The following is a 20,717-nucleotide window of genomic DNA, read 5'->3' as shown; positions in this document are numbered from 1 at the left end:
GTTTAGTCCCTTCTGGTCAGTTTTAATGTAGTGAAGAGCTAAAAGGTTATTTGAATCCGCTAAAAGAAAATATTTCCATCTTCAAAACAGCAAAAACCTTAAAAAAAATAAATGGGTAGGCACTGGGCACCATCAATCACTACTTAATAAAACATCCTTTAGTAAATACTGCTTAACAGTTTGTTTCATACCCCAAAAAACTGATGCAGCTTTATTTTAAGCATCAAGTTCAAAATAAGCATACAAACAAAATACATTCTTGTTTTTCATTCTACAGGCTGCAGAGCAGGAGTAGTCAGTCAGTCAGTTTGATCAATGCACAAAACAGCTGATGAGGTTTTATTTAAGGAAATATATATTTTTTTATTTATGCATTTCTTACCCTTATATGTTGCTAGTCGAGCTTTTTAGTTCCCAGAAACTGTTACCAAAATATGCAAAGACTGTTGCAATGGGGTTGCATCAAAGAAATTATTCTAGTGACTCACCTGAGGTCGTATTTGTTACTGCTGTAAACCAGGTTATTGTCATCAGCCTGAAGCTCTTTCGTGGTTATTATAAGGCTATGGTTTGTCTGTTTTTTTCCTACCCATCATATGAGCACTTTGAGAACATTTTCTTAGTCAGTCTTTTATATTTACTTGACCTGAACTTTCGCTTCAAGCCCTCTCCTGCCTAATGTGTAACACCATATTCAAAGTGATAGGCAACAGTAGAGAGAAGCTTTAAAAAGGATTTAGATTTGCTTTTCTTGGCCTTATCTTACTGGCAACAAGCTTCCTGACAAAGTAGTTCATTTTGGAGACCTTAGTAAAAGAAATATTGTCTGTTTTTGTTTTTCCCACTTACTTTTGATCAAACTATGCTTTTCTGCTATAGCCGGCTTAGTGGATGAAGCCTACATAACACAGGAGACATAAGGCTAATTGATAGACAATGTGACTTATGAACAAATATACTGAAATAAGTTTCAACAGAGTGAAAATGTTAGCTATAACAACGCAACAAGTCATTTATACACTTGAACAAGAATACACAAACAGAGTTTTTAAGATCTCCATATAGCAGTATTCCTATGAAATAGACATTGCTTTTTAGATTTTTAAGTTTCGTTTTTTTATTTTACAAAAAGCCTATCATAATCTTTGTAAACACACGTATTTCCTTTTTTATCTGATGCAAAGCCCTGCAAGGCGACGTGCAAATGAGCGAATGCTATGTCAACCTTGGTAGCTGGCCGGGGCGGAGTTTAAACCGACACACAGTTGGGTGCCCGTCACGACAAACGAGAACCGCTCGCCTGGGCTTCCCCCTTGAACAAATCGCGCGCACCTGAGCGCTTTCAGAGCTGTGACGTAGGCACTCTGTAAACTTAAACGATAACTGCGGTCAAAGCTCCGACGCTACTCTTATTGTTCGGTGTTAAGAGTTTGTAGAAAGTCGGAGTTTTGCTTTAATTTTTAGAGCATGTCATTAGCAAGTGTTTAACTGAGACACCAGCTCATATATGCCTGACCCTGGGGTGTATTTCGGTACAGCAGCGGCGCGTTTAGGCAGGTAGAGGCAAGCTAACAAGTTTAGTCCCGAAGAAGCCGATGGATGCGCGGGTGTCGGAGTTGTTCGGGTCAGGAAATGGACACTGCTCCGGGTCTCAGGGTGCCGCGCCGAGCTACAAACCGGGAAATGGCCTCGGCGTCGCATCTAAAAAGACTTCTGCAAAGAGCAAGAAGGCGAAAGCTCGGTTTTCCCGCAACTTCAAACCAAGCAATAACACCCCGTACCTACCGCCAGAGGTAAGAGGGGAGGGAAGGTTGGGGGAGGAAGTACTTTCGAAAATGCAGCTAAATCAAACATTATTTTGTTTACGGAAAGCAACAAACTCAGGCAAAACTACGGAGGCTTGGCTCTTGGCTTCAGGATGTGTAGAGACTTTGTAGCTTATCGCATTTCCTGTCGTAGGGGGGCTAGCTTTCTTACCCTCTTCACTTTTCTCTGAAGTGACACGTAGCTAGCTGAGAAGAAAATGAATGAGATGGACATGTTGGTCCTGTGGTGAGACGCTTAAAAGTTTACTGCTGACACCAGTCTTTCAGCTGTGCTCGAAATACTGCTCAAGTAAAAAACAATAATAATAAAAAATAATAATAAAGCCGCTTGTCTTTTATTTAGCGTGCTAGCTAGCAGAGGAACAGCTGTGTTTGTAAATAGGGGGGCGGGTTTATGGAGCCGACACATATCATCCAGGAAAGGACAGTTTTTATTAAGTTATTTAGCTTTTAGTTTTAGTTTTTTTACACTTCGACTCACTTATTTACTCAAAAACGCCACCTAAACCTCAATATATTTTGACTCTGAGTAAACTAAAGGCTCAAATGTCCTATAGACGTTGCTGAAAATGATTGTAGACCTGTGTTTATTTCAATTAAAGAGATAAACTCTTTGCCATACCTCCTATTTGTATGACCTCTTTTTTATTTTGGCAAAAAAAAATAGCTTTACTGTAGTGATAATAAACAAGTCTGTACATATACTAGTTAGCTACAGCATCATTTTATTTAGTTGTAGACATTGTGTGCTTTGTTTTAGTACCACGGAAAGTAGCTCTGGATAAAGGCTAACTAAGCATTTAGTCACTTTGTTCAGCCGGCCATTCACAGCTTGCTGATCATTCAGTCCGATTGCTCTGCTTTTTGTCTTGAAACAAATGTTGCACTTCTCCTCTGTCTGTCAGCAGCTGTTGTTTCCTCACATGTCTCTTTTGTTTCCCTCCTCGTCTCTTAGGCTGAAGAGGGAAATATAGAGTACAAGGTAAGCGAGTCGGTTGTCGTGGAAGAGTGCCGCTTTGCTTTGTTTTGGTTGTCTTTTTCTTTAAAGAGAACCAGTTATGCCACTGAATACTTTAGAAATGTCCCTTGTCTATGTCAGCTTCCTCACAACAGCATTGTGGTTTTTATAGTTTACTTGTCAGTAAACAATGCAACACTATAATAGTATAATGTGTCAGAGGTAAAAGTCTACCCTCCATGCTGGAACTCCACATCAGAGTGGAATAGACGGGTTTTATTACCCAACCTTTGCTTCTCAGCTACATCATCAACTTTATTTCAGGTTTGCTCATTTAGTTTTGCGCAGTTGTGTTTAGTTTGTTTACCTATAATTGACCTTTTTAACACTTTGCATTTAAGTTGAGCAGTGGGGTTTTCGAGTGCTCATCTTTAATGTTTTTTTTTTTTGTAGCTGAAGCTAGTAAACCCCACACAAAACCGCTTCGAGCACCTGGCAACCCAAATGAAGTGGCGGCTGCAGGAGGGTCGAGGTGAAGCCGTGTATCAAATAGGCGTGGAGGATAATGGCATGCTGGTGGGGCTGTCGGAGGAAGACATGAGGGCGTCACTGAAGACGCTCCACAGGCTGGCAGAGAAGTGAGTCCAGAGACTATCTGTATTTACTTTTCCTTTTTATGATGTTTGGTTTGACATTTAATTTCATTTACTACCTGGTAACACCAAACAAACAAAATACACTTAAAAAAAACAAGTCAGGACAAGTTTGGACCAGCTTTAGTCTCGACTGTGGCACACATTGGCTCAGACATCTTATTCAGTGTCACGGGTTTTTTTTCCAACCAAAGATGGACTAGTTTATTTTGATGATGGGACTGTTGGTTCACTTAGTAAAGTTTTCTCCAGCATTTCTCAAATATTGGGTCCAAATGTATAAATGATATTTCTTGCTCCTAGAGCCATGTTTTCACAGTGTAATCTCTGTAAATCTTCACACTGGCATCTTGTAATAAGCCCATGCCATAAGAGAAGGGAATTTATTATTCAGTTTGTATTAGTTTAATATTTTAAAATTTGGAATATTTGGTTGTGTGGTATTAGGAAGGACTTCGTTTTGGGGTCTGGAACATTTTGAACTAAATAACTGAAAAATGAACAAAACGACAAAATGTCGGTCTCCAATCTAAAATCCTTAGTCTGCCACATCAACAAGTCAAGAATGAACATTTATTTAATTTATTCATCACAGAGTTGGAGCTGACATCGCAGTTCTAAGAGAACGGCAGGTGTATTATGACTCCGATATGCCTCGTAAGATTGCTGAAGTCCTCATTCGAAAAGTTCCAGACGACCAGCAGGTAAGTTTTAGCAGCTTTAAAGTTGTTTTTTTTATCTTATTTTGTGTATTTTTCAGTTCTTTGCATTTTAGACTCATTTTCTTTATCCTTTTTTTGCAGTTCTTGGACCTGCGAGTGGCAGTGCTAGGTAATGTGGACTCCGGCAAGTCCACCTTGTTGGGCGTTTTAACGCAGGGTGAACTGGACAATGGACGGGGAAGAGCGAGGCTCAACCTTTTCAGACATCTACATGAGATCCAGACTGGGCGCACCTCAAGCATCAGCTTTGAGATCCTTGGCTTCAACAGCAAAGGAGAGGTGAGAAAAGACCTGTTTGTAAAGCATCCACACAATTTATATAGAATTGGATTTTTTATGCATGTTTAAAAAGTTTTTTTTTTTAATGTTTGATTGCTGAAGCATCACATCATTCATCAAATTATTGCTTTTCCCATTAATATTTACAAGTTATATATTGTTTTACCTTTTTTTAGGTTGTAAACTACAGTGAGTCTCGGACTGCAGAGGAAATTTGTGAGAGTGCCTCTAAAATGATCACATTCATTGATCTGGCGGGTCACCACAAGTACTTGAAAACCACCATTTTTGGCCTCACCAGCTACTGCCCAGACTTTGCGATGCTGGTCGTCAGTGCAAACACAGGCATTGGTGAGCAATATTTGATTTTTTTTTTTACTTTGAGTTAATTTAAAATGTTATTTATCACTGCCTGCCAGTTAAGATGTGCACGATTCTCCTTGACTGTACATACAGGACAAAATAAGACTAAATCTAAATCTGAACACCACTCCTCCACTCTGCAGCCGACTTAATCAGCTGTGGCTTGATACATTGCAGACATGTTATCTGAGCTTACATAACAAACCTGGCTTCCAACGCTGTTCCCTCAGTTACCCACCCCTCCTCATTTCTGTATAGCATTGCTGGTCCTAAAATATCTCAAACAGCATAAATTTACTGCTTGTTCTGACTCCAGAACAAGCAGTAGATAATGGATGGATGGAGGGATGACAACCAGGAGGTAGTTCTGAAGCTGATCTGATTCTAAAGCTGACTCCTGAAAATGGATCTGATTTCTGACTTTTTTTCAGAAACATTACACCCTCGTTCAAAATTAGGCCCCCAAAATTTGAAGGTGTTAAACATTTTAGTGAGGATAACGCATATATATATTACACTAAGTAGAAAATAATGAGTTTAAAGACTTTAAATCAAGTGACATCACTAACATCAGATGAAGCTCAAAACAAACCTGTGGTACTAAAATGCAAAGAAAAATCTGAATAAGTCATTAATGTCCTGTAGTCTTCCAAGGCAAATGAAAAAAATAGTAAATAAAAACAGCAGCTCTGAATTAAAAATGAATAAACTATTTTTATTTCAAATACTAACAGTTAAATAACAGATTTTTCTTTTTGCCAATAAAATGGAAATAATAAGGGTTGCTTGTTTTATTTCTAGATTATTTGTACGGTAAGTTCATTATTGAGCTATCATTATTTGTAGCTCCTGCTAACTTAAAATGATGCATTAAAAGCCACCCCATCAGGAGACACTATTATATAGATAAGGCTTTGACATGAAAGTTGACACCGATAAGAACACGATGTAAAAAGCCCAAGACATTCTGTAAATGTCTGTTTGAAAGCCGTACCCTTAAATACCTTTTGGTTGCTATGCAGTCACGTGCTCCTTTTGCAAATGGCAAAGGGTCTTGTACAGTATATGAAACCTGAGCCTCTTAGATAACAGTCAGCACTTCAGATCAAAGCCTGCCAGAGGTATTAACTATGTTTAGACCCTGTTAATGTAAGGAAACTTTTTTTTGTTGTTGTTTCTGTGGTAAAAGAAGGAACAAAATGAATGTTTACAGACACATCCAGTTGTAATTTTTGCATATTAGTTTTAAAAAAGGCCTTAACACAAATTGTATGAATACAAGATTCCTAATAAATGAAGCATTTAGCATCAGGTGCATTTAAAAGAAAGAAAATATAAATCGCATTAAACCTGTTGAGTCATTTCTACATGTGCTTGAATTGCCATACGAGCTGCATCGTGTGTATTGCTGTGTTTATGTCTGCACTGAAATGGGCCATTCTGTTCAAAAAATGGGGTCAAGAATGAACCCTATCTTTGCGCTGGCACAGACAGGACGGGACATGCTGTCTGCAACCCAAGAGCTACAGCTTTAATTATGAAACAGCAAGGGATCTCTGTAACACACAGGGATCATCTAAGGTTTTTTGTGGAACAAACCAAAAGGCCTACCTGCTAATATTTTAACACTTCAACCCCAATTTCATTTAAAATGGATAAAGGAGTAAAATGTGTGTTTTTCATATTTAACCTGGATTTATTGAAAATTGACTGACACAGATCTGTCAAGAGGTCTGAAAGCTGGTGTACATTTTCAGTCATCCAGGACATGGTAAATCCGAAAAAGGTTACGAAAAAAGAAAAACAACTAGACTTCTATTCTGTCTATTCAGGAAGAGGTCTGAATATTTTAGGCCTCTGTTAAGCCTGTGAAGAGATCATTTGAGACATGACCCTTACATTTTTGGAAAGAAGCTATGACCTATATTTGAAACTGTTATATAACCTACTACAAGTATCACTTTAGTGCAGATGTCAGCTGTGTTTACAAATAAACCCAGTCCACCAGCCGTGCTAAATCACTTTCATCTAATGGCAGTGACTTATTGACCTGAGCTGCAAAGGGACACATCGGGCTAATATTTAACTTTGCCTCGCTCTCTTTGCTGCTGACTGTTTCAGCTGGTACGACACGGGAGCATCTGGGCCTTGCCATGGCTCTGAAGGTGCCCATCTTCATCGTCATCAGTAAAGTGGACCTGTGCATGCGAGCCACCGTGGAGCGCACGGTGCGGCAGCTGGAGCGTGTCCTGAAGCAGCCAGGGTGCAACAAAGTGCCCATGGTTATTGGAAGTCCCGACGATGCCGTCACAGCCGCTCAGCAGTTCGCGCTGTCGCCCAAGTACGATACGAATGCAGTACTTCATCACCAGAATACACAATAAAATCTGAGCGCCGTCTTTAATTTTTAATACCTTCTTGTTTTCTTGTCCTCCCTTTTTTTTTTTTTTTTTTTTTCCGCAGTATCACACCCATCTTCACCTTATCCAGTGTGACTGGTGAGAGTTTAGATTTGCTCAAGGTCTTCTTCAACATCATCCCTCCCCTCAGCAACAGCAAGGAACAGGAGGAGCTCATGCAGCAGCTGACTGAGTTTCAGGTGAGTCGAACGTAGAGCTTGTTGATGCGAGCACACGATGAGCGAGCCGCAATCCACGCTCTTCTTGCTGGTGCAGAATAAATACATGGGTGGTTGGTCACGTTGTTGCAGGTGGATGAGATCTACACAGTTCCGGAGGTGGGGACGGTGGTGGGAGGCACTCTGTACAGGTCAGTGTGGTGGAAAAACGTTTTCTGATTTTCTATTCAAGTTTTGAACTCTTTCTGACCCATGTTTCGTTGTGGCCGTGCAGTGGTATTTGCCGTGAAGGGGATCATCTTGTTGTAGGGCCCACAGAATTAGGCCAGTTCCACAAGTTGACCGTCGGCAGCATCCAGAGGAATCGCTCGGCGTGCAGGGTGCTCAGGGCTGGTCAGGCAGCTACACTTGCACTGGGCAACTTTGACCGATCGCTGTTACGTAAGGTCAGACTTGTGACTTTCTCTTTTTTTTTATTTTTAAATTATATGACTGTATAAAACGCATCATTGCGTCACACATGTTTGAACGCCTCTTACAGGGCATGGTGATGGTGAGCCCAGAGATGGACCCCACCATCTGCTGGATGTTTGAAGCTGAGATTGTGCTGCTCTTCCACGCCAAGACCTTTCACAAGGGCTTCCAGGTCACTGTGCACATCGGAAACGTGAGACAGACCGCCACGGTGGAAGCCGTTTATGGCAAGGTTAGTTTGTTCAGCGAGCTATTCTTCATCTTAAAATTGCTCTCTCGCCACTCTCATCAAATTATAGAATAATAACAAAAAGAGTACCACCCCCGCAAAGATTTCTGAGCATGTTTGATTCATTCAAAAGCATATTAATGGTTTTCAGTGGGGTTTGTTAACCTGAAGTAACATTGCAGGCGCAGGCATGTCTCTGCTTTGTTTATTTTTTGAATATAGACGAGGCTCAAGTGTGTGCAAATAAAATTCAAATATATACACAATAAATTTTAGTAAGCCACACCCAGTTTAGATAGAATGTTTTTACACCAGAAATCTACACAAGACATATTTTAACTTTTAATACTTTACCTAAATAAAAAAAAAAAATGCCTTGATTAACCGTATTGCTTTTGTATGTTTGTTTTTCTTGCTGCGTCACAGGAGGAGCTGAGGACGGGCGAGAAAGCAGTGGTTCTCTTCAAGTTCATCAAGCATCCAGAATACCTGAAGGTGGGGGCTAAGGTGCTCTTCAGGGAGGGGCTGACCAAAGGTATAGGTCACGTCACCAAGTTGCAGCCCACTGCCCAGTACCGACCATCCCAGGGGGGGGACTAAGAAGTCTAAAGTCTTCTTTTCAGGCAACCACAGCAGAAAATTCCGTCGCACCCCTGAAACCAGGTGCTTTATAAACCACGTCACCCTTTCATCAAACAGCCACTCTGCCCCGTTTCTGTCCCATTCTCTTCTGTAGAATTGTGCTTTTTTTTTCTTGTCACCACGTTTCCAAAGCCTTGTCACCATCTGATTTATCTTCTTCTGCCTTTTAAACACCTGATGACATTTTTATCTACTTACTGGTGTTGATGCTAAGAGTGTGACGCCTTCCGTGGCTGCGATAAAAGGAATTTCCTCAATCACATGTAGAATGTAACACCACAGAAAGCTTTATTGGAGAGACTTTAAGAGAATAGGTGAGAAACATATTCCTATCTATGTTGAAGTGCTGCTTACTAAGTTTACACCTAAATGCACTCCAAACACACGTTTGCACTGAAAGATAAATGCCAGTGTAGATATTCCTGTGGCAAATAACCCTTTTGGCATCAAAGTGTAATCAGGACCAGAGTGATGCAAGAGCAATGGTACCACAGCAGCTAATCTGTTTTACCAGCATAGTGCCTGAAAAAACCTCTAATCTTGCTATTTGAAACCCTTAAGGGCTTTTCTACACCAAACCCAACATCTAAAGCAAGAGTGATGCTTCTGCTGTCAGTCTTAAGGGCTGCCTCAGAAAAAGGAAACGGGAAAAAAAAAAGCACTTTAATGCACCGCAAAGTCGGCCTCTGTCCTTTAGATCTAACATGTAACCCGTGTGTGTTCTAAAATATCTAACTTTGCAGTGCAGAAATAAAGCAGGCATTTTAGACTTTATTGAAAAAGGCCAAAATAGAAAAATAAATTGGAAAAATTCAGCTGATTTTCAAGTTCAGTTTTTTTTAAGTCTCAAAGTTCTAGCTTAGTTAGGCCTCGTCCACATGGAAAAGTAGTTATGATATCTGACAATTAGGGTAAACGTCCTCAAGGTGATCCAGACGTTCTTGTCGGCTTGGTGTCTTTAAACTACACTTTCTTAGAGACTACTGATGGTTTATTGGGGATGAAAGCAATGAGAGTTCTGTGGCTGTCAGACAGATTGTTGGTCACACAGAAAGCCTTCAGGCCGTGCTGCTGACACGCGCACTTTAAGAATGTACAAGTGAGAGTGTGGGAGGTACGCAAACTTGATTTATAAGCTGAAATGAGAAGACTTAAAATGGCAATTGTTTCTCTGTCACATGTGTCCATTAGCATTAGTTTCAGGTCACAAATAATGCCTCACAGTAGCTTGGCGAGACTGGAAGTCTTGCTAAATATTTTTCCAAGTGCTTTAGTTACTCAGGGCAGAGTAGATGGCATGTAGACAGCATTCCACGTTTCATTAATGGAGGTTTCTGTTGCTGATATGGAGAGTGGACACATTTGAGGAAAACTATCGTAGTTTTGTTGTTTTCCAAAGATCTGTTTGAAGCTGGATGCTGATCCAGCTCTGCTTCAAGTTGATGATATTGGAGGTACTTGATGTTGTCCAAGTTACTGATGTCACAAGTTTTGAAGAGTTTTATTAGTGCCTAGCGAAGCTGCCGTTTGAGTAGTTTTCCAGTTTAGCCCAAAGTTTTCCACCTTGAGAAAACAAATTGGTTGGTGCTACCACTAGAGACAAGTTTTAATGTTTGACATCTTTGAAAATGTTTTAGCCTCTCAGTCTGTTCTAATGTTGCATGTCGGACCTGATGTCCACACGTCGTCTATCCTATAACACCCATGTTTAAAAGAAAACAAGAACAATTTAAACCAAATCAGCTTTTAAGCTTTAATAAGGGATTCAGGTGTTAAATTTGTTTTAACGCACCAACGTTGTATTTTATAGATTTCTCCTATCTTCAGATTTTACAAATGATTCAGTTTTTCTAATTGCCGTCTTCAACTTTGATACATTTTCACTTGTTTCTAATTAAGTTTAAAGGTCTGACTTCCTTTTGAATTCAAAGTATATTTGATAATTGTTTGGGTGAAATGCAATATTTATGTACAGATCCAATTTGTGTGTCGTGACAACATAAATAAAACTTTTATAACCTCCTGAACAATTGTTTTTTTGTTTGTTTTTTAAATCAAACTTTAAAAATGTCTCTGTGTCTTCAGAAACAAAGCGTTACGTCTCCAAGGACACACAAAAGGTGGAGTTCTTATGGGTACTTTCTGTTTTGTTAATCTGATGCAAGACAATGCAAAACCTATTTTACAGGTCCTGTAAGGCTCAAGGGCAAGAATACAATAAGATTACCACTAGATGAACAGGTCAGGAGTGTTGCTTAGCTATTTTAAGAGGAATTTAATTCATTCTAAAGGTTTAAAAGGCTCATAGTTTATCAAAAAGCCAAAACTTTATCATGACAGACAAATAAGGCCCTTTGCTCTGCTGTTAGCACACTACTGACATCTACTGGTTGGTCAGAATATTACAGTATATATTAAGACTTCCCTTTTCAAACTATTTTACCTTTTATAAATAAGAGCACAGTCCAGAATAAAAACCTTCTTTAATATGTACATGTTCTCATAAAGCACAATTAAATGGTGATTTTTAAAAAAGTAAGAAATTAAACTGTTTTTACAGATTTGTGATAAGTCTGTGCATGATTGGAAGTACTATTTTTCATATAACAAACCAATTTAATTAGAGTCAAAGCTTTTCCTTCTTTTTGAAAAAAGAATCCAGAGTACCCACAGTTCCACCTTGGGAGCGCTGTCTCTTCGCTGCGGGGCCCGACTGGCCTCTGGTTTTGGTTTTGCCCCTGGATGACTGAGCTGCGCCTCCTGCGTCCAGCCTGAGAGGAGTTGGGGAAGAGGAGGAGGAGGAGGTCATGACGGTCGCTGAATTTGTGGATGGTGAGAGGGAATTCTGGAGGTCCAGGGCAAAGTGATAGTCATTGTGTTCGGGCATTTCCCAGACCGGGACGTCCTGCCCGCAGCGCTCACAGCTTACAGAATCTCCGGCGTCGTTTTGAGGATGCGGCTTTAACTGTGGATCGACCTCCAGTTCCTCTTTTCCTTCTTCAGACGGTGGTGGAACCTCAGAGCTTGGTTTTGACTCTAGGCCTGACGCGGCAGCATCAGAGTCATCAAAGCCATCTGTATCTGTGATTCCAGAGTTCTGTCCAGGTTCGGGCATACTCGCTGAGGATGAGACCTTCGAGCTTATTTCAAGGCTCTTCCTCTGAAAAAAAGAGGAGATTCCAGAGCGGGAGCTGGATGAGCCCCTTTTAGAGTAAGACGGACTTTTAAAGGGAGATTTTGGTGAGTTTGTTTCTGTCTCCAGCTGACTCTCAGAGGCAGATTCTTTATCAAGAATACCTGGAGAGGGGACATCTTCGGAGGAAACACCATCGTCTTCCTCCTCTATATCGTTTTTAGCTTTTTGTTTTTCAGCTGCTTTTCGAAAGAAGGATTGAATGGTCCCAGGCTGACTGCACGTAGCCCCCATTTTTGAGTCAGAGGGAGGCTGAGTGGAGGAGAAAAGACTCTGTGTTGAAGTGACATCACTGGACAGAAAGCCGGCAATCCCTCCAGCCGACGGCGCGCCGCTGAATTTGCTGGCTGAGAGGTGGAGCAGGGTGAGCGGTGGAGTCCTGGGAATACGCAGAACAGAGGGAAGAAATCACACGGCATTCCTTCGTCTTTAAAAACCCCCCGCTTCGTTAATGCTCTTTAATTACCATGCAGCCTGGTGGTTTCCTGCCGTGTTGAGGCTCTTGATAATGGCCAAGCTGTCGCTGGATATTTTGGTGGCCTCGTAGCGGACTAACGCACAACATCGGGAGAAGCTGCTCAGCCTCTTATCGCCAAGCTGACGCACGCCGACTGTCAACAGCTTTGCCACCCGGCCGTTCTGCAAGACCGCGAGAAAGCACTGATGTGAAGCAAAGCGGCGGGCCGCGGGATATTAACGAACCCACACAGGACGACGTTCACTCACTGCTTCTCTGTCTTTGGTCAGCCTCTCCTCCAACTCAAGAGCCAGCTGTTGAAGCCAGTACTGCACCTACAAACAGAAGAAGTTTGGAAATCATACATCATTTTATTAGCACTCACAGTAGGAGTTGGGAGTGCCATTCAGCTACTACCGCATCAAATGTACGCTGAGTATTTGTAAAACTGACTGAGGTATAATCATGTTTTGTGTTTGCTGAAATCAGTCAGTTCTGGGGATCATCTTGAACTGGGTTTAACCTCAAAAGGTGATTAGTTGTAGATGTGCGTCTAATGATTACTTTCTGAAAGTTTCAATAAACAAACACACACGCAAAAGCATTACTGCCCACCACTCAGTGGCAGGTGCAAATGAACGATGGAGGCAAGAAATGCAGGAACCGATGTGCCTGTACCTGCTCTGTGGTAGTCAGTGCCGTCTTCCCTGGAAAGGTTTTACTGCAGCCAATGGACTTCGGAAGCTGTCTGGGTTTTACAGGTTCAAACTCAATCCCTCGACACAAGTCATACAGCCACGGGCTGCAACACAAAAACATTCAAAAGGTTTCATAAAGAATGAATAAATAAATCTACAGTTGAAGTCTGCATTATTTTTAAAAGGCTTTTTGGAAACTTTGGTTTAGTTACCATTAATATTGCAGACCCACAGAGCTAAAAAACAAAGCTTGGTTTCAAAAATATAAAGATTCTCCTCCACACTGGGGGTTTCTCAGCTGGCCATCTTGTGGAAGTGCATTTTCTTACCCTGTTTTGTCTCCAAAGTGATGCCCCAGTTCAGCCTGAGAGAAGCGAGTGAGATCTCCCATGTTCTCGACTCCCAGAGTTTCTGTAATCGACGCCCCCAGCTTACCGCCAAGGTTACGACTGCACGGGAGAAACGAGTCGTACACGAGTTACACGCAGCTCTACGAGTCGCCTCGCCGTGCACTTCGGCACCCGAATGTCGCCGTAATTTGTGAGGCAAAGCGATGCTAAACTCACATCTTGCTGACGGGCAGAGAGCTGAAAAGCTCCGCCACGGAGTCCAAAGGTAGAATGGTTTGTCTGTTGGGTTTGTTCAGACCACAGGCCAGTTTTGCCAATACCTTGAAATGTAGACAGTAAGGTGTTACAGCTCGAACAACAAATACTGCTCTAGCCTTAAAAGTACATGAAAGTTTCTCCTACTTTGTTGTGTGATATCCCCGCCGAGCAGCGGAAACTCGTGTGTTTCTCCACGGCTGCTCTCATTTCTTCGACAATGAGCGCCCCCACAGTGAGCTGCAGCTCTGCTGAGCTCTGCTCCCCTATAGCAGAGGCAGGAAAGGACACCAACCACTGCTGGAGACCTCTAGACCTATTCTCCTCTGAAAATACAAAAAAAAAACATGCTGTTTTGTGGGATAACATGTTTAGCAGCTGAAACACTTTATTAGCTAGCCGGTTAGTGGAAGTTGGGTAATAGCCTACCTTTATCCAAGACCGAATCTTCACTTAGCCTGGAACCATCGGGAGAGGACGGATACCCCTGGATGTAGGTGGTCTTGAGCAAACCAAAATCTAGCTGTTTGTCGGCCATGTTTTTCAGGCGCTGCTGGACTGCAGCTGTCAGATCCATGTAGGCCTCATCGATGCTGGCCCTCTCAATCACAGCGAAACGAGACATCACCTCAATCACCTCCACGCTCGCTTCTCTGTAACTGAAAAAAAATAAAAAGATAAGCGTGTGATTATGACTCTAAAAACAATAGATGTATTGTAAATTCTGATTCACTTAAATTCCATTTAACTGCACTTACACAGTCAGGTCTGCCTTGCCGTGAGACTCGCGCACTCGGGCTACCTGGAGATCTGAACACAACTTTTTTGCATCGTCCACCATCATGTTCCTGGTGACGCCGTGGGCCCTGGCCTCGTAGCTCACAGCTATGATACTAACAGAGGATAGTATTTTTTTAGGAAGAACATTTTCACGATTTTCAAGTGAAATCAACGTGTGAGCTGCGTAAACAACTGGTTTGAGTGTGGGGAGAGTGAGTTGCCAGCACAGAGAAAGCAATTCAAAGGTTCACTGCATCTTAAAAAAAAAACCAACAAAACAGAAACTGTATGGATCCAGTGTGTTGAAAGGAAATGTTTATGGTTTGCTTTAAAAACACAGACACAGTTAGTTTTATGGTGTCTGGTTACATCATAGTGTGTAAATGGGATAATGTTTTAAATCACAAGTCAGCAGATGAACAAAATAAGGATGAGGAAGAAGGAAAAAAAGAAACTAAGAAGAGAGGAGGCAGAAAGATGGTGCAAACTTCACTTTTCATCACCATAATTTTATTATATATGCTACTGCACCTGTTTTTTAAATAAAGTGCAATATTGCACGCTTTAATGACATTACTTATTTGTAACTTATGTATAATTTCAGTGCACGGCTCTCTCATGAAACAGAAGTGAACCAATGACAGCCCTGAGTGAAAATAAAAGCATAACTTCCGGTTCGTCGCGTCACGAAGGTATCCAGAGACAGTTTTTCTGTAAGTTTTGTTCATCGTAAGAAAACCCTGTTTTTCGTATCAGAAACTCACCCGCCTCCTTTCCACGTCTTGTACTGTGCCACCACGCAGGGAGTGTTCTTCAGAGCCGGGTTTAGCCTCTGCTCCACCTGGACGTAAAAGCAGTCCATGTCCACTAACGCCACCACTCTTTCCCTCCCGTACTCCATCATAAATATCAAAAGAGTCCGTCACCTACAAAGAAATACTAATAAAATGAGCCCACTGACTAACGCTAGAGACGTAGAAATATCCACGTTGAGGTGAGCGCCCAAAATTGTGCTCTGTGGTTTAGTGTTTTCGCGCAAAAAACAAAAATCACAAGCCCACAAAAACGTCATCATCAGTGGACAACTTCTGCGGAGATAGGGTTCGCCCCATTAAATGCCGGCCCACGTAGCGGCGCGCTGGACAGGCGGGGGTTGAATACTAATTAAAACTTCGCAAGTCCTACGCAAAATGCCTTCTCATATCCAGTGGCGAAAGCGCCAAAGACAAGAAGTATTTTTAAAATTATAAATAAAGTAGGTAAATGGATTAGGTACGACACATTTCAGGCTGTGACAGCTAAAAGTCCCTTGTTTGATTTGTTGTTGTTGTTGTTGTTTGTTTCCCTGTTAAACACATATTTAGTCAAATGCTGATGAAGCAAAAAATTTTAATCACCCCGAGAAATCATCCATAAATTAAGGTAACATCTCCACCTGTTGGTAAGGTTTTTTGTTTGTTTTTTCCCCCTTTTCCATGTAGGCCACAAACGCTCACACGGCATTCGTCATCTCTGCTAGCCGGGTTATGCACCGGTAAAATGTTTAGGGAGCAGACCCGTCAATCTGCACTGCAAATACAGAGCAATGACATGGGCCAAAACAAAACATAGATGAATAAAATTAAACAGTGTAAAAAAAAAAAAAAGAAGAACAAAAGAAAAAAAAAAGAAAAGGAAATGAATAAAAATATAATATATATAAATTAAGAAATTATTGGAAAATTTTATTTTATTCTAGAGCTACATGCAATATCAATTGTTCAAACTACATTAAATGATTAAGCAAAGAAATAAAAAAGTAAATACAAATAAATACAAAGCCATCATCTAAAGTGCATAAAAAATACATATAAAAAACAAAAATATGTAAAAGTGACTTTGATTGATGTAAAAAAAAAATATCCTAAAAGCCATATTACAAAGGTCAGTCTTGATGTTGCTTTAAACAAATAAACCTGACTTCTGACAGATGAAAAGATAAACAGAACAGAGAGATAAAGTCATAAAGAACCCACAATGTTCTCACTCTGTGTTTTCACTCTTTGTCCAGTGTCTCTCTGTCGGAGACACTGGTGGCTGTAAAGGGTTAATAATGAGGAAGTAACTCAGACTGAGGTACAATGACTGAAACTAGATTAGGACTCATTCACTGACGGCTGCTGGAGCCAAAATGACAACTTCAATTGTTCTTCATCTTATATTTACTGGACTTGTGGGTAAGCCAATTTACCTTTGAGTAAAAAAGAAAAGAAAAAAAGAAACTCAAGTAAATGAGCCTTAAGGTGCTGCATTACCAATGCTAATAATCTACAACAATTTTCTTTCCAAATATATGTATATATTTTTAATTATTAAATTTGTAAAACAAATTGGAAAAGACATATTAGCTTTAAAATATGAACTTTAATGTGACACATTGCATTTGAAGGCATCACTGAGTTTCTTGGTCATTTTTTCAGGAATTCACTGTGGAATTCAAACAGTGACGGAAGTGCCAGTCGAGGCTGGAGGCTCCGTCTCCATCCCTTGTCTCTACGAGCAGAAATACAAAAATAATGTGAAATACTTGTGTAAAGGGAAAAAATGGCGGCCTTGCAAAAATGTGATTGAAACAAAGCAAACAATTGTGTCTGAAAAATTTTTCATTTCTGATGACACAAAGCAAAGTGTCTTCACTGTGACAATACATGAGCTGACAGACGAGGAGGACTATTTCTGGTGTGCAGTTGAGAAAACTTGGTGGGACGTCAAACAGCAATTTAAGCTGTTAGTCACCTCAGGTAAAATCTCTTCAATAATAAAAAGAAACCCTTTTTGTCAACCACATATTTAGTTTCAAATCATCCAATTAAACTATGACTGATGCTGTATCATGTTCTGTTTTCAAGCTTCTTCAAGTCTGTATGTGAAGCAACAGGAAATAACAGCCTTTGAAAGAGGAAGTGTTACTATCATTTGTCATTATAATGATCCAAAAGTAACTAAATGGTGCAGACTGGGCAGCACCTGTGTAAGTGATGAGTTTGGATCAATCGATGGAACAACTGTGAAAATAAATTCAAGCCTCGCTGGAATCTTCAATGTGACCATGAGTGACTTGAGGACAGAGAACAGTGGCTGGTACTGGTGTGATAGTGGAGAACTGCAGATGCCCGTGCATGTTACTGTTCTTGACTTCATCACAACTACGACTGTGTTGACTACAACAACTACACAGAGTCTGAGTCCCTACACAACAAGTAAGAAACCAAAACAACTCATGTTCTGTTTTCTTGTTGTAGCAAAGTAAGTGAGTGGACACAAATACAAATGAAGCATTTAAATTCCAAATCTTGCTGGACAAAACATACTCAGAAAATTACAGTTTATTCATTTACAAAATAGGTTCAGAAATACTTTAAATTTACATGTATATTTTACGTAAACAGGCTACACTGGAAGCACTGAATCAGACACTGTTCAGCTCATAAACAGCACCAGAAATGAAACAGAAGGTGTGAATCTGCAGGATGAACACAAGAGGTCAGTGCCACTTTATTTCATGTTACTAACCTGAGTTCAGGTCTGATTTTGACCCACAGCTGTCCTTTAAACTGTAATCCTCTGGTGAACAAGGGTTACATTTACTGATTTTATGTGTTTAGTTTAAATGTAGCTCAGCCTTCCAGCTTCAAAGAGATTTTGAGTTTAGAAGCCTTGTAAGTCCTGCATCTCTTACCCTCCAGTTCTACAAAGGTGACGATTCTCGTCAGCACCCTGCTCCTACAGCTGCTGATTGTTCTTGCAGCTATTTTTGGATGGAGGATGATGAAACACAGTGAGTTGAATAAAAACAACAAAACCAAAGATGAGAACTGAAATAAAATTATTGTTTTGAAACACTTTTGTTCAAAACCCTTTTTGTTTTTCTTTAAAAGAAAAGAGCAAATCTAATGAAAGTGGCATCAGTCTGGTAAGATGAGGCTTTTATTGTTTATTTTATTCCTTATCATTATGTGTTTTCCCTTTTTCACTGCATATTTGTGTGCAGGTGTTTTTATGTAACAAGCAAGCATGTGACATGAATGTTAGTTACTGTAAAGTTGGGTACAACTGAAACAAAACAGAGAACTGATTATAAATCTGTTTTTATAATCTAATGTTGGTATTTTACATTCGTTGTTCAAAGGACCCCCAGACTCCTGATTCTGATATCTTCTACACCACTGTTGTACATAACCAGCATGTGCCAATTCAGACAAAGGTAAACAAATCAAAACAGCGATGTTCTTCCATTTTTGTAACAATGCTGCATTAAAATACCATTTCTTTTGCTGTAAGTATTGAATTGAAGGCAGTTGCACTTCTGCTTTTGTTTCTGGAAGACATTTAACCTCTCATTTGAAAACCTTCAGAGCTGAAGAAGCTTTCTGTTCACCTCCTAGATTGACCAAGTCCTGAATGATCAATAATCTAAACCAACATCTTTCATTGTATGTTTCATCCAGCAGGACCAGCTCTACACAGGAAGTGCGATATACGACAACATTAAACCACTTGATAATGTGGACCAAATGGTAACGTATGCTGGATTTTAGTTTCACACGAGTCTTAAAATACCTCACTTATGATTTGCATCAGTAACAATCTCTTGTTTCTGTTTTAAGACTGCAGCACCAGAAGGAAGTGTGATCTACAGCACACTAAAATAAAATGTGCTCAAAGAAATCTAACAAGGTTGAGTCAGCGCCTCTGGACGGGTTCTTGTTTGTTGAAATGTTTCCTCTTTTATCTAAAAGACTTCTTCAGTGTGAGGAGCTGCAAGCAAACCCAATCTTACAAGCTGCATCTTCAGATAGTGGATTAACCAGTTGCTGATGACGCCCAAAACTAGTTGTTCACATGCAAGAGGAGGACCATCAGCCAAACGACCAATCGTTAGGGTCCTGATGACTGCTTGCTGTTCACACAGGGCTGAGTGATACTCACAATAACAGCTTAGTAAGAGGGTGACAGGTGGACATGTTGGCCTCCGCTCTGTTTAAAGATGGATGGGTTCTCATCACAAAGATGGCTTCCTTCAATGACTTATATATTATAGACATGACATCACGTGACTGTGGATGAGCTAAAAATGCCGCCATCTTAAGGAAGTCATCTTAACAAAACGTTTTAGCAAACAACAACCCATTCAGAGGGCTTAACTCAACCTTGTTAGATTTATCTGTCTGGCTTATTGAGCACGCATCAGGATGTGCTGAAAGGAAGTCATACTAATGTGAGCCTTACTCATGTATAAATTCATTATTGCAAGACTCTTTAACTTCCGCAATGGTTCATGACCCAAAACTCTCACTGAAAGCACATGATATTATTATTATTATTATTATTATTATTATTATTATTATTATTATTATTAGTAGTAGTAGTAGTAGTAGTAGTAGTAGTAGTAGTAGTAGTAGTAGTAGTAGTATTGTTGTTGTTGTGATGATATGATGATGTATCTGGTCATAAAAAAGAAGATCTTCCTCCATTTTAGAAAAGTATCCTAAATTAACTTTCACTTCACATGGTTTCTGATATATTGTTTATATTTCTATATGTATTTTTTATATATTTTATACTTCATCCAGTATATTTTTAATTAAACCATTCTTAGATTTTAATAAACTAAATCAATTGTTTTGTCTGTTTTTTTATACACTTGACGTGGAATAATTTCCCCTTGCAGTGTTACAATAAAAACAAATGATGGGTCTCATCAAAGGTTTAGTTAATAGTTTTACCTATGTTCTAATAGCTCTAATAATTAAAAATGTTTATTGACTAGTGATTTTTTGATTAATTAAATTTTGAAAAGTGTCCTTCAGAAACAACAATCACAGATGTGTTTGAGTGTGTGTGTAGTAAACATTCTGCTTGTGAACGGCTGATTAAGTTTTAAATAATAATAAAAAAAAGATTCCAACAAAAAAATTCATTTTCTGATGATTAAGATCAACTAATCTTCACTAACTTTAGTCAAGCTGCAGATTCACTGCATGTTTTATCACCGGTGTTTTAGTCAGCCAGAAATTTTACACTCAGTGAAAATGAAACAAAAGTTTTGGACTGACTGCCCACAAAGTTCTACTAGAATCACTTTGTACATCTATGAATAAAAAAGAACATCTTCCAGTAAAGGTTAAAATGTCAAATGAGATAAAGTATTTATTGTAATGGTTAGTTTACACAATATTATTGTCACAGGTAGCACAAACCTTATTTATAACCCACAAATA

The 20,717-nt window shown here is 39.9% G+C and overlaps 3 protein-coding genes across 3 annotated transcripts; 2 read left to right on the top strand and 1 right to left on the bottom strand.

Annotated features, from left to right (window-relative positions):
• The first annotated feature begins 1,362 nt into the window (after nucleotides 1–1,362).
• gtpbp2a (GTP binding protein 2a) lies at nucleotides 1,363–9,445 on the top strand. The gene is made up of 12 exons (XM_017427234.3): nucleotides 1,363–1,793; nucleotides 2,782–2,808; nucleotides 3,238–3,422; nucleotides 4,033–4,141; nucleotides 4,241–4,438; nucleotides 4,615–4,789; nucleotides 6,923–7,142; nucleotides 7,265–7,400; nucleotides 7,512–7,570; nucleotides 7,654–7,825; nucleotides 7,921–8,085; nucleotides 8,509–9,445. The coding sequence occupies exons 1-12, from the start codon at nucleotides 1,596–1,598 to the stop codon at nucleotides 8,680–8,682; spliced, it is 1,818 nt and encodes a 605-aa protein (XP_017282723.1). The 5' UTR covers nucleotides 1,363–1,595; the 3' UTR covers nucleotides 8,683–9,445.
• A 1,743-nt stretch (nucleotides 9,446–11,188) lies between these two features.
• On the bottom strand, nucleotides 11,189–15,545 carry polh (polymerase (DNA directed), eta). The gene is made up of 10 exons (XM_017428479.3): nucleotides 15,222–15,545; nucleotides 14,436–14,570; nucleotides 14,107–14,336; nucleotides 13,825–14,003; nucleotides 13,639–13,742; nucleotides 13,402–13,521; nucleotides 13,053–13,176; nucleotides 12,644–12,709; nucleotides 12,384–12,556; nucleotides 11,189–12,296 (listed from the first exon to the last, which is right to left on the bottom strand). Exons 1-10 carry the CDS (start codon nucleotides 15,359–15,361, stop codon nucleotides 11,351–11,353), a joined length of 2,217 nt encoding a protein of 738 aa, XP_017283968.1. The 5' UTR covers nucleotides 15,362–15,545; the 3' UTR covers nucleotides 11,189–11,350.
• A 1,036-nt stretch (nucleotides 15,546–16,581) lies between these two features.
• On the top strand, nucleotides 16,582–20,255 carry LOC119616694 (CMRF35-like molecule 1). Its single transcript, XM_037973646.1, has 9 exons — nucleotides 16,582–16,673; nucleotides 16,917–17,237; nucleotides 17,346–17,696; nucleotides 17,886–17,979; nucleotides 18,183–18,274; nucleotides 18,375–18,409; nucleotides 18,626–18,700; nucleotides 18,945–19,013; nucleotides 19,104–20,255. Exons 1-9 carry the CDS (start codon nucleotides 16,628–16,630, stop codon nucleotides 19,146–19,148), a joined length of 1,128 nt encoding a protein of 375 aa, XP_037829574.1. The 5' UTR covers nucleotides 16,582–16,627; the 3' UTR covers nucleotides 19,149–20,255.
• Nucleotides 20,256–20,717: the final 462 nt, after the last annotated feature.

The sequence above is a fragment of the Kryptolebias marmoratus genome, linkage group LG22 (assembly GCF_001649575.2).
Source record: "Kryptolebias marmoratus isolate JLee-2015 linkage group LG22, ASM164957v2, whole genome shotgun sequence".
Lineage (NCBI taxonomy): Eukaryota > Metazoa > Chordata > Actinopteri > Cyprinodontiformes > Rivulidae > Kryptolebias > Kryptolebias marmoratus.
The sequence above is the reverse complement of the archived record's forward strand: the minus strand, read 5'-3'. Positions and strand labels throughout refer to the sequence as shown.